At 26.4% G+C, this 14,846-nt stretch overlaps 1 protein-coding gene across 1 annotated transcript in view; it reads right to left on the minus strand.

The window, feature by feature from the left end:
* The window catches only part of LOC100163840 (arylsulfatase B), a gene marked incomplete at its 5' end in the record, with an annotated part of 9,252 nt that extends 3,756 nt beyond the window's left edge, over positions 1–5,496 (minus strand). Inside the window, 4 exons of the mRNA XM_029489304.1 lie at positions 768–903; positions 1,550–1,707; positions 3,536–3,791; positions 5,212–5,496. Coding sequence (XP_029345164.1) covers positions 768–903; positions 1,550–1,707; positions 3,536–3,791; positions 5,212–5,496 — 835 coding nt within the window. The remainder of the gene's footprint in view (positions 1–767; positions 904–1,549; positions 1,708–3,535; positions 3,792–5,211) is intronic.
* Between the last annotated feature and the right edge of the window lie 9,350 nt (positions 5,497–14,846).

The raw sequence follows: 14,846 nt of genomic DNA on the forward strand, positions 1-14,846 counted from the left end.
TCATTGAATTCAAATTTAATACCATCCATTATACAGTGACCCACTTGTAACCTACTGTACAGCAGAGCGAAATCCACTTACCCACCTTTTTAAATTTCTTAATAATTATGTACATTATAATTTATAAGTATACGTTATTATTTATTATATTACGTAATCTATAGGTTTACAGTTAACTGAAACTTTTAAAAATGTATTTTATTATTTTTGTATATTGCAACACGGTACACCGTTTTGAAATTCGATCAAGTGTATAAATTACTCAAGTACCTAGGTTTCAGCTGATTTTCGTTCATACTTCATACTTCTTTTAAATTTTGTATCGCTAAGCGTTTTTAAAACACCTGATCTTTAATGGACGATTGCATGTTAGTTATTTCCATAAGATATTTTGATTTGTTATTATTTATAAATTATATTAATTTGACTTAGGTGTCAAAGCGGATTAGTGAGAAAGCTACTGGGCGTCTGGGCAATCGGCAATCGCCCGGGGAATTTTCGTTTTTTAACAGATGTATATTCGTTTGTTCGACTAATCATATTTATTATTTATTTTGTTTTGGGTTGTTACCTACTATCTATTATATTAATGTATTATTTTGTTTTAAATATTTAAAGACCTTAATTTGTCACAATGTATACTATTCAATATAGGTACAATATAATTCTTTCAACGAGTTTTCTTTACGCGTTATAACTAGAGAATAATTAGGTATAGGTACCTATATCCAAAGCTGATATAAGAAATGTAACCAAATATAATTTACCTGCTGCTTGGTATAATGTAGGTAACCAATCAGAAATATGCATCAGTGGATTTGGAAGCGTTTTCTTTTTCGATAATAATTTACTCCATACGAATGCTGCAGTTCGAATGCCACCTTCCCAAGGTGTAGCTTTTTCCTTTAATAAAAACAAATCACATTTAGTATTTTTTCTAATCATTTAATTCAATATGATTCTCAGACTCAATAATAAACCTATCAGGAAAAATTAGCTAAGTTATCGGATTGCTCATGGGTACCTATAATGATGGTTTTATTCATGTACATTGTACTAACCTATATACACATAATAGGCGGAAGTGGCAACAAATTTACCAAACATATTTTTTTTGCCTTTTTTACCCTCTTCCGAAAAATCTGACCAAGTAATTTCGTTTTCCATTTTTACACTCTTTTTACAATTTGGGAAAATACTTTCTTAGTGGGTCTCTACAGTATGTATCATAAAACGAAACTACTGACCAAATTTTATACTCATAGCCAGAGCCGGATCAAGGGGTGGGGAAAATGGGAAAATTTCCTTAGGGTCGCAAAAGTTGTAACGTTTTAAAGGGCTGAAAATGTTTAAATATGTATGTTTAATAGGGGTGCCAATGAAATTTAGCATACGGCACTACTCATAGCTTCATATAAATTCCCGGCTAGGCAACTATGAATCAGTCAGTCAGACAGGTTCTTTTATATATTATATAGATATTTTATACAATTATAAAATATTGTGTAGTAAATACATATTAATATTATTTAACTTTATCAAAGCTTACTCCTTTCAACGGCCAATTGGAACCATAATTTCTGTGGATACCATTAGTTGGAGCTCCATTGTCTGATACAAATACAAATATTGTATTATCAAGCATGTTATTTGTATGTAATGCGTTAAAAACTTCAGCTACCGAATTATCAAGATTTTTCATCATACCTAGAGAACATATTATTATATTAAAATATACAATATGACCATATAAAAACTATATTAAACAAAACAATTACAAATAAAAATTTGGAAAGTCTACAAAGAAATATAATTAGATATTTATGTGAGTATGTATACCTATGTACATACAGAGTACAGGCTACATGGCTGCATTATACCTACCTTGTAATTTATAATCATGGCTAAATAACATTATTTAGTCATGTTTAAAACTATTTGATTATTCCTACTTTAAACGGCTAAGATGGCAAACAAGCATTGAATTTCACAGTTATTAAAACTTCAATATTAAAAAAAAAAGTTGAGATAAGTTTATAAAAGTTTTTAAAAAAACGTCCTTAAATAAATAGCCTCAATTGTTGACTTAATTTATTTATCATTAAATCTGTTGGTATAGCACTATGGCTAACCAATTATTTGCATCAAGTTTAATGATTCCCCAACTATTAATGTTATAAACATATATAGTATAGGTCAAGCCTGGGCAAGTTAATGATAATTTTTAACTGAGTTAAGTTAAGTTACTGTAAAACATTTTAACTCAGTTAATAGTTAAAAGTTAACCTAATTTTTTTTTTAACTCAGTTAAGTTAAAAGTTATATGAACATTTTCAATTAACTTATTAACTTAAGTTAAGTTAATTTATTATTTTTTTTTTTTATAATATCTTTATAAATACCCAGTAATATGGTTTAAATAATAAAAATCATAAATATTATTGAACACAGGAAATAGCCAATAGCTTTTCTATACACGGGTACTGAATTAATAGAATTATGAAGTAGGTACGAAAAAAATACAAAATTGAAAATGCCAAAATAAATACAACCTTTTGATTTATTAATACACTAATACAGATAAGTACTATACATTTTTTTTAAATTATTAAATAAAAATAACATGGTATTTAAGAATGTATTTAATTTTAAACTCTGAATACTTTTTCAGGGTACTAAAAGTCTAAAACTGTTTGAGAATATAGCCAACTTTATACTTTAGTAAAATATTTATTTAAGAAATTGATTTTAACTATATTTGTAATTCCCTATTCTAGTAAATGGTTATGTAATATCAATAATAATTTTTATTTTTATTATTTAATTATTTATAAATTAACTTAATTTGAATTTGATTAAAAGTAACTCGTTATTTATTACGTTAATATAAATTAAAATAAGTTAAGTTAAAAATTAAGTTAATGAAAATTAAATTTAAAAAAAGTTAAGTTAAAAGTTAAAATTAACTTAACATTTAACTTTTTAACGCGTTTATGCCCAGGCTTGGTATAGGTATCTTATTAACCCCTATCAAGAAAGGGTGTACAAGTATATATTGTGTATGCAGTTATGACACTATTAAACTCCATAAGTACCTATACGGTTTAATGTATAGGACAGGTACATCTATTTGATACCTACATCATGATAACTGACAAGCAGGTCGTAACTCATAAGTACCCATATATATATACAACAACTAGCTAGCCGCCTTTATAGGTAGGTACTACAGTTGTGACTAATGTTGAATTCGGCCGCCATTTATGAAGCAAGCAATGTTTACATTTATTTTACATTTATTCATATACATATCTACTTTTATATACATATATTATACTGTGATAATATTATTTTATAAGCATTGCCTGCTTTGTAATTGGCGGCTGACTTCGATGATAAGAAGGATATGGCATCTAGTTGTTGTATATTAGGTATCTATGTAAGTAGCTACCTACCTACATTTAATATTTAAGTGTAGGTACCTACCAGTTATTACCTAATATAATATATTTATGAATAGTTAATTAGGTCATACCAGCATATTTACGGCGGTACTTGTCTTTGATCGATTGAAAACTATTTATGTCTTCTTGGGGTGCTTGTAATGGATTTTCGTAAGTGCCTGCGTGTGGAGCCAAATGGGCGAGGTACAAAAACAATGGCACAGAATTATTATGTTTCGTTATAATATCAGTGGCTTCCTTGGTGAATAAATGTGTTGAATATTTCCCTACACTTGACCAGTCAGGATTTAAATCGCGCCTCATATCAAACCCTTCAAAAGATGCAAACTAAAATACAACAAATAATAAACAAAGATAAAAACATAACTCGAGTTAAATAACATGTTAACAAAAACCATAATTCATAATCAATAGTAGTATTATGGTATTTGAACAAAATATTGGGTCATTTAAATGGACACTAAAAGCGTATTGGACTATTGAAAATATTGTTATTTAAAAAAATTACTGTGAAGATTCAAATACACGTTATAAGATTTGGTACGCACAGTTGTAATTCGGGGTACACACAGAGGATACTGATGAATGATTAAAATGACACAAGATACGTGAATGATGACTGCGGGACGGACGCGAATCAGTCGAATACGAAACAATTGTATTATAACATTAATAATAATATACCTACACAAATAGTTCAAATAACAACAATACAGACGTGCATAGCCGCATAGGGGCGATCAAAAAAACAATTGTGATATTTGTATATTAATTTTGAATTAATAAGTATTGTAATAATATTATAAAATATAAATAGAATAATATTCGTATTACATAATATTAATATTTTGTGATACTCAGTAATAGCATCGGGATTCAAACAAAATATTTTCTTCACTTAAAAATGATCGTTTTAATTAGATTTATAAATAATATTATAAGTAATTTGCTTTATAAAATTCGAAGAAACCGATAATAGTTTTAAATTTTAATCGGTTTTAAGAACGGATTTTCAATTTTATGGTTTCGATTTGGGTTTTGTAAACGATTTTTTTAAGATTTAAAGTTTCAGTTACGGTTTTTTAACCGGTGTTTTAAAGCTTTTGGTTTCGGTTCGGATTTCGGTTTTCGAATATGAAATTACAGCGGTTTTAACTGGTTTTTCAGAAAATGTTGTCTCCATCTCACAAATGTAAAACATAGAAAAAACTGTTTTACGCGTGAAAGATCCGAAAAGGCTATAGTCGTAACTAAGATACGACATTTTCACCACATAAAAAAGGAGAACTATGGCTGTGAAATATCGTTTTTAATTTTTCAATATCGTAACTAAAAAAAGTTATTCAAGTTTTAAAAACACAAAATAATGGATTTTGAAAAAATAAGAACTCTTTTCATATAAGTGGTATCAAAAAAATAATAACAATATTTCATAGATAATGTTCTCAACTATATTGTATATCAATTTGGAGGCTGAGTGGTTTTATCCCGCGCTAAACAGATTTTGCTATGTTGTACATATTTTGTGAGGTGGAGGCATATTCGGGTGTAGCGACCATTAATTTATTACCTATATGTCTAATAAAGGTTCTTAACATACTTCATATAGGTATTTTCAATGGACAATGGAGTTATATTCAGTGTAATTTAAATAAATATGTTTGTATATTATATTTTAATGAAAAACATTAAAAATATTATTTAATAATATATTAACTTCCTATATGTATTATGTAAACATACGTACAGTTGCTTGGACCATATGTGTATAATAATCTTGATATCCATTCCAGAAACCATAAAAGCTTTTGAATCCCCGGTATGTTGGTGTGTAAGCTTTCTTGAAGTAACCCAAATGCCATTTGCCAACGGCATGAGATGTATAACCTAATTTATTTAAATGTTCAGGCAATAATATTTCATTCAATGGTAACCCCCAAGGTTCAGGCTCTAATATCACATTATGTTGAGTCCCTGAAAAATTACCAAAAACATTTAGGTAACTAATAGATGATATTATTATAAAGTAAATCAGGTCTTATTTAATAAAATGTTATCAATATATACTAAATAATAGATATATTAATCATACACGAAAATATTATATAGGTATAGGTGCGAGGTTGGTATCTAATTACAAAGTGCGTAGGTACATATTGAGTATTTTTATTAATATACTTTGCTTTAATAATATTAGATAATTATTGCATCAAATAATGTTGTAGGTAGGTACTTAAATTTTAAAATTTAAATTCCCTTATTTAGGAAAAATGTTTATCAAAGTGTTTGATTTTTGATAAACATATTTTAAAATATGCATTTGAATCAAAAATATTAGGTCCACTGGCGCCGAAGTCCAAAATTTTACTTATGATATTTGACACATCCACATAAAATGTTGACACCTAGGTACCTATTTCTTATAATTACCTTACCATACACCAAGTATAGTTTTTATGTTGTCTATTAAACAAATTTTCATAAAACAATTATAGAATGACAAAGGTGACCCCCTACCTACTAAAATTGTACAATTGTCATAGGTAAATGTATATTTAGGCGCCACTGCAGTTAGGTACTTACCCTAAAAGTCTAAACCCATAAAATATCAAAATATTCAAAAATATATGCACTAATATTTTTAAGTATTTGATCACAGACGCTGTGAATTATATTTTATTATACTATTAAGCACGTAGTTTTTACAATCAAATTACGCAAAAAAAATATGCATATAGGTACCTAATGCATGGAAGTCCTTGCTCTAGACCTCTAGCAATAAGTAGTATAATACGATTAATACGCGTGTGTAGACAGATTATAGTAGATAGACATCCAAGAGCATACAATAATGTATTATTTATATTATACAATAGTGAAGTAAATTTAAGTAAACGCACTATGTAGTACGGTTTGTGTATACATTATACATATTAGACAAGTAGGTATAGTAAAATATATGTATATGAAATAATGCCAGTTTCGTTATTTAAATAAAAAAAATCTTTATCAGCTAATCGTGTTATGAAATATTCTTTATTATATATACCTACCTACATGTTAAATCAACACCAGGCGCAGGTAGTCTTTGTGTTCGAGTCCTATCAGAACTCAACGATTTTGCTTATAATATTATGTTAGTTAAATCAATACGGCTCTGCAATTATGTGACTCATATTCATTAGGCGTACAGTACGCTGACCTTTCTATATCTATCTAATTATTATAATTCAGGGTCTTCTAGCTTTCGGTGCTATCATTAGTAAATACAAAAATATTTAATTGTTTGATAAATTATAATAATATTGATTAATTATGTTAAAAAATAATAATAAGTTAATCAGTTACATTAATGGTCACTCTATGGCTTTACCAACTTCGACTAGACTGCGTAGGTATAATTAATGTGAACTTAAAAATAACAATGATTCCATAGGAAAAACAATTCTTATAGAGTTTCTACAATTTACAATGACATCATTCTTCTCATTATTATAATTGATATGTTCTTATAGAAATAAGTGAATATAATTACTCAGGATTTTTTTTTTATATTAAAGTAGTTAGAATAATATCTTAAATAGGTACTTACTTCTATTCTTCAAAATAAAATTAGAAATTATGAAAAAATTACCAAGTGTAAACAAAAATAATTATAGTTATTATTCTTATTATAAAATATTTAAATTATATGCGATTCCTAAAAATGATTGGGGATACAAATAAAACTAATATATATAATTGTATAAAATATATATTTTAATAAGTTACAATCCAAATATATAGGTACCCACAAAATACTTTACCTAAATAAATAAGTACTACCTATGTAATAATATGTAAAATTAATAGTTTGTCTTTTTTGTCCGAATGAATACTTTCACACGTTTCATTTGGGTCAAACGATCGATTAAACATTTTTCAATGATAATAATCGTTTGTTGAAATTTCATAGTAATTTTTTTTTATCAATTATGGGTTAAATTTAAATAATAATAATTAAAAAAAAATGTCCCTATAAATATAAGAACCACACTTTCGTTTTATAGAAAATAGATTTTGTGTTGTCAGTATTTGTCTAATTAAAAACATATATTATTAACCTTAATGAGTAGGTAAAGACTAATGATTATCATTCATCCCAATAAATGTATTTTTGATTCAATTAGATGTCCTTAATACAATTTTCAAAAGTAGGTCCACCAATTATTCTATTACATAGAAGTTATATTCTTCCTTTGGCTTTTAGTTTCCATACGATGTCAATACTGAATACACTCACGATAAAAATTCCCCCAACAGTTTCCATGGTTACTAAAAGTGATATTGATTTATATAACTAACGGGAGTCGGTCAATTTCAGCTCACTTGTTACTTGCTAGCGGTTACATACTATAATCATGGCATCATGCTATCAGAACTATAACATTGTTATGAATTAAGAGGATGTCGGCAAAATATTTGTTTTCTCTCTCATACCCACGCACAACATAGTTAAAACGCTTCACCTAAAATCGTTTTTTATGATTTTTAAGTTATCTTAGAGTACAATCACCTATTACAATAATTATAGAAGATAATATTTTTCAGGATTTGACATATCAGTTTTATATTTTATTATTATTTAACTTTGTATTCTACTTTCAAAATAAAATAAAATATGTTGTAAATTTAAATTAAGTTTAAATTGTTTTGAGACAATATTTAGACAAATCGATATGTCAATACTCTCAAAAATATTATTCTCTATCGTTTTTGTAATAGGTAATATTAGTAATATTTTACTCTAAGATTACTCAAAAACATAAAAATAATGATTACCTATGCTTTTTGTCAATGTTACGTGTGGGCCAGAGAGAGAAAACAAACAATGCGCTGACATCCTCTTAAGAAGATAATAATATTTAATGTCTTAATTTTTATATTGACTAATAAAGTGTCAACAAATACTTTTAAGAAAAAAAATAAACACGATCGCGTATGAACTTGTATGCAACGATGTCAAATTTATTAATTTTACTATATATACTTACCTAATAAATAGCAAGTACATGTACATTAATTCTATAATAATCAATATAAAATAATAAAATATAATGAGAATAACTAAATATAATAATAAAATAATCAATAAATAAATAAAATCGTGAGTAATAAAATAATTAATAAATAAATAAAATTGTCAATAAATTATTTTAAAATGCCTAAATTTGAATTCCCTGACATCTCTAACCAGCTAACCTACTACTCTTAAATATTAGATTCATTTTGTATGGATTTTATACTCATCGTGGCTTTATGATATTTTTAATTCTATTTAAGTCTTTTTTTGCCATTTTATTTATTCTTCCATTATTAACTGCAACTCATCATATCGCATCCGGGAATATACCTCCATAATAATTGCCTTATGAGCTCTGATTTCAAAGTCTAGTCTAAGTAGAGTGAATGCTAATTTGTTTTAAGTTAACTTCATACACAGCTCCGTGAGAAATAGCCACATGTCTTGGTAGGTTTCTTTGGTTTTATTTTGCAAAAAAAAGTAAACAACTGATCTATAAAATTCATTTTTTTAACTGTGGATAGTATAAAGTTGAGAAAAGTATTTAGGTGCGTATTGAAATGTACCATTTGAAAATAACTCTGAACAATTCATCATAAACTACAAATTTTCTTAAAAGCCTTATGATTATGAAAAAACTCAAAGTATTTATGAATTAGTTTTAGTTCACTCGTGTAGTCGTGTGGTATACTGGTATAAAAATTGGAAAGAACGCTTATACCTACATTGTACGCAGTCGTGTAGTTAAAAATCAGGTAAAATCGTGAAAAGCAAAGGTGGGCATTAACTAGTTAAAAAGCTAATTTTTTTTCTAATCAACTTATGAACTCTACTAGTTCAATGTACAGTTGAAATAACTTAGCTTTTCTCAGTTGATTTTAAAAAATCCATCAAGTTAAAAACATTTTGAAATTTTTCGTTTATACTTAAATTTTAACATATCAGTAAAAAATAAAAACATTCCAATAAAATCACAAACATTTCTGTTCTTTATCTTGATGACGTAATTTTGTGTATATTTATATATTTTATTAAGTTGTAAATTATATATTATTATGCGAGTTGCAATTATAAATGTTTTTAATAAAATTAATAATTTTAAATTACAAATTGACAATTGTTATGTTTTAATGTAATATAACTTATAATATATATGAATGTCATGTAGGTATTCATCTTAATGTATTATGACATTCAATTGCTATACGATATAAAAAATATATTTGTTAAATTATTAATTTGAGATGAGTATAGTTTAAATTAGTAAATAATAGTAAAGTAAAAGTAAAAGGGTATACAGTGTACATTATGAAAATAGTTCAATACAATTGTTTTTATAATTTATAAATTAGAAACTAGAAAGACACATTCACTTTTTATGTGATTTACATACTAATTAAAAAAAAATTGATTAACTTTTTTTTAACTGAGTTAAGTTAATATTTTTTTCTATATTAACTTTTAACTTATCGAGTTAAATTTATAATTTGTCAACTGTTAAGTTTTAATTTATCGATCTTGTGTCCTCTTAACTTAACTTAACTTGAGTTAATTAATTTTTAGAATTAAAACAATAAAATAAAGGTTTTGATGAGAAATCGTTATTACAATAACGTAAGTATATTATATATACATGTAATTGATATTTAATATTCAATATGACGTCAATACTTGACACTATTTGTATAGTTTTTAAAATTGTACTTACATAATACATGCATAGTTAGTTAATCTTAATATAGGTAGGTACATTGAAAAAGGTAGGATTATTTTTGCTATTTGTTTGCTGTTGTAAGAGTAAACAAATATCGTAAAAGTGTAAAATTTTATTTTTTAAGTGCCATTATAGGTAAGTATAAATAAAGCACTAACGAAGGTGATTCTTATTAGTTATTATATTATATATTATATGTATATATAAATATATAATGATATATATATATGAGCTGAAAAGTAATTGATGAATTGACTAAAATAAGAAAATTACATTTTGTATTAAATATTGTTTGTGATTTTTTGAAATAAAATGTATTAAATATATATATTTTGTAACTTATTAAGCTATTGCATAGCTTTTATCGCAGGTCTGGTGTAGTGACTGAAAAAAAATTTTTCGTAACGAAAAAGCGTGACCACTTTGTTTATTTATACATACTATAGCAACCTGGTGACCATAGCAACGCATAGCTAAATTATAATTTAATTTTGATAACAGTTATTTATTTTTAAATAACAACGACTATGAACATCAAGCGCTTATAAATATAATGGTTTTGTTATGGGTTGCTATAACAATAAATTTATATATATAAATATATAATATATAATAATATATTATTAATTTTATATATTTATAATAATATATATAAAATATAATATATTATAGCAATAAAAACATAAACTATAGTTTCTATGATACAAATTCCTGAATAAATAGAATAATAAAAAAATTTAAAATCATATCAACTTTTTATTTATTTAATATGCAATAGCTTTATCGCGGCAGTCCCCGAATGCCACTTTTAATATTTTTCATTTGCCTTTGAAACAATATTATTTTAATGTTCGGATACCTAGGTTTTTCTCATTCCCCTCAGTACAAACATTATGTATATGCCAATGAGTCAGTGTATAAGTGTCTTAATCAGTGTCTTAATATAAAATGGTAGTCTATAGGTAGGTATTATCATTGAGTATAGAAAGTACCATCTATACGACTATACTCAATGGTATTATACATTATAGTATTAAATAAAGGTATATACCTATAAAATAAAATGTTTTGATTTGTTTTTAAATATATACTTATTAGGTATACCATATAATATTATAGATATACCATATACGTATCGCATTTACATTTGCCCTTGGATATACTCATATAATTATTCAGATTATTATATTATTCACGTATGTCTCATTGAAGTATAATTTAGATGATTAAATATAAAATGCAGGTAAATGGGCGACGCTCTGCTGTACAGTATAGGCTTAAAGTGTGCCACTAATGGATGGCGTTAAATTTGAATTCAATGATATCATATAAATTAAATTTACAATAAAAATAGTGCATTAATATAAAATGATTTATTTGGTATATCATAAGAGAGTCGGGATTTATATGATTTTACATATCGTTTCTGAGTACCTATATGCAGTCTTATGAAAGTAAAAAATGTATATAGTACAGTATACAGTTGTCTGTAGACAGTAGGTTAGTAGGTACTATAGGTAGTAGGTATAGCCGGCACAGTTCAGAGGAGCGACTCTAGAGACATGATTAGGGGGTGACCAAGTCATCATTTTCAGAAAATGTCGATGATTATTTTTAAAATTTTGTTTTTAACACTATATAAAATTGTTTAGAAATACAACTTTGGAGGGGGGCTAGGGCTCCCCTGGAGCTGCCCCTGACAGTTCAACGGATATCAGTCCGTAGGGTTTGGTCTGCGTAGACAAATAACCTACTGACTACTATAACCCAAGAGTGGGAATAAGTTTGTACAGTTAGAAAAAAATCATTAAAAAAAACCCAGGGTTAATCAATATTGAAAAACAACATAACAAGAATATCGAATGTATTACAAATTAGTCTAAAAAAAACTAATACAAATCAAACATTTCAGATGCCTATAATAGCTCAAAATAGCTCAACATGAGTCAACATATGTGTATAGAAAATGCTAATATAATCAATCAGTTAAAAATGCATGTATCTACGGTAATTTTTTTTAGAGTTAAACCAAAAACCAAATTCGATTTTGTCAAGCACCGATTTTGTGTAAAAATGTCCGTTAGTCCTTAATTGTTTTTTTGTTTTTCCCTGTGTTTTTCGAGACTTCTGAGAATTTTAAATTTTTACCACCCGAATGTACCAACTAGATTCACTTTTCAATCAAAAAAGATACTGATATTTTAAATTAAACTGTTATTTTCATTAGGTACTTATCGTGTACACAGACACAAAATACACACACATAGGTATTGTTAAATCAATACATTCATCGCTCCACTCAGAATCTAAAATTGACTGTTTCTTAAATAATAACGATTAATTCTTATAAACAAAAAATAACCATAACTAAAGGCATTTAACTATAAACTAATTATGTTTACAATGTTTACATTAGTACCTAGTTATTATATTTCAAGATCTACAACAATATTAGCACCTTATGCATTTATTATATTCGTTTTGATAAAATATGTCCCACATAGCATTTTGGAAATGATGATATTTTGTGAATATTTTAAAGTGCTTGACTAATGAATATTTAACTAATAATATTTTATAAATATTTTTTTTTTATGATAACAAAATATTGTACTTTATAATTGCATAAAAATGTTGATTTAATATTTTTATAAAGTTTCGTAATAATGTTTTTTGAAAATATATGATTAAAATGTTTCATAAATGTTTTTTATAAAGTATTTTCAAAAATATGAACTTCTTGGACAAAGAATACAACTACAATATTTCCTAATTATTTAAGCAAGTTTTTAGAATATTTTGACAACTATATTATTTTTCTGAAAATATTTTTACCATAGTTATGAAATATTTTTATGCTGTGTGGGGTTATTTTGTGGCTTAATAACTTGTATCCGATCAGTTATCTTACTATACGAATCTTAAAATATCTCAAAATCTTGACTATTAATTTTTATTTTCAGCATTACATAAATTTCTCATAAGTCATAATAGATTGTTTTCGAATGAGTTGTATTCATAATTTTAACCATGTGTCCATGTCAATATATTATTGACTATTTGTTAAGATGACTCCCCACCCAACAATAATGTCTTCGTCATACAAACGTAGGTATAATTATTTATTATACCAAAATTGCAAAGAGCAGAACCTATTTTGTATTGACAATTTGATATTACCATATATCTATATCAGAGTAAATTGAGTATTGACCTATTATCAAATTTAAAAGTAAGAAAATTGTTCTTATTTTTTTAAGTGCGTTATAAGCGTTTTCAAGTTGTACCTAATATTTAAAAATTAAAAATCGTAAAAACCAACGCAATGCCGTAATTACGGGGTCCTCTTGCACCCCCTTGTACTTATTATGTAGCAGTTGCACAGATATGCTTTTGTACCTGCAATAGCCAAACTTTATACCTATTAAAATACAATAATAATTCATTGATTTGTCAATTTTTTTTTTAAAATAACATTACTGAACAAATAATAAAATAACGTAATAATTTATACAATTATTCTGTTACCACTTACCACTAATTCATATTATTATAGCCGATAGCCGTGTCATTATCACAGATTATAGACTAAATTTACCAAAATAACGTTTTTTATTTTATATAATATTATATATTTGTATGTATAATGTATTATGTATATACAGCCATACAGTGTTTCAAAGATATACAGATATTGATGTTTGTTTATTATGATTTATGTTATAATATAACCGATACGTACAAACGCATATACTATAGTATAGGTACTTATACGCGGGCTCGCGGCTACAGGATTTTAAGACGGAAACAACTCACACGGAAATGGCATCATCTTAACAGTTCATTATTCGATCCCACAAAATGAACAAGTTTCATAAACAAGCCAGTACTATTTGTGTATCTAATTTCTATATGCAAAGCTTTTAGTACTTCTAAGTAAATCTTGTTTAAGTGCAAACACAATTCATATAAGTGCAACCCATTAATAAAAACACATCATATCCATTACAAGACTAAACATGAACATTTTTTTTACAATTTACTTTTTTGAGCCTATAAGCCTTACCCAAGACACAAGAGACACCACGAGAAAGTTGGCTCTTAATAGTTAATTGTTTCCTAAAAAGTTGTTTGCAACTTAGATTTAAAAATATGTTAATCGTTATAATATTAAAAATATAAGAAAAAAAGGTGGATAAGTGGATGTCGCTCTGCTGTGCAGTAGGTTAGAAGTGGGTCACTGTATAAAGGACAGTATTAAATTTGAATTCAATGATATAATATCACTGTATAAGAAAAACGATTCTGAGCGGAGACGGTATATCAGTCTATGTATTAGACATATATATACTTATCTATGGTATTAAAAAAAAATTGACCTATAATAGGTACCTATAATAAATTCCAAATTAATCATATCATAATATCTATTAGGTACTTATAAGTTATAACGCGTTATACATCAACAAAAAACCGTGGTAAAATCATAGATATATAATAGTATACTTTAGAAGTTTCAAGTACCCACGAATAATATTATACAATCACAACAAAATAACTAAAATAGTTATCCTAGGTTTTTAATATGTAATTTCGTCCAAATTTG

The sequence above is a fragment of the Acyrthosiphon pisum genome, chromosome X (genome assembly GCF_005508785.2).
Source record: "Acyrthosiphon pisum isolate AL4f chromosome X, pea_aphid_22Mar2018_4r6ur, whole genome shotgun sequence".
Classification (NCBI taxonomy): Eukaryota; Metazoa; Arthropoda; class Insecta; order Hemiptera; family Aphididae; genus Acyrthosiphon; species Acyrthosiphon pisum.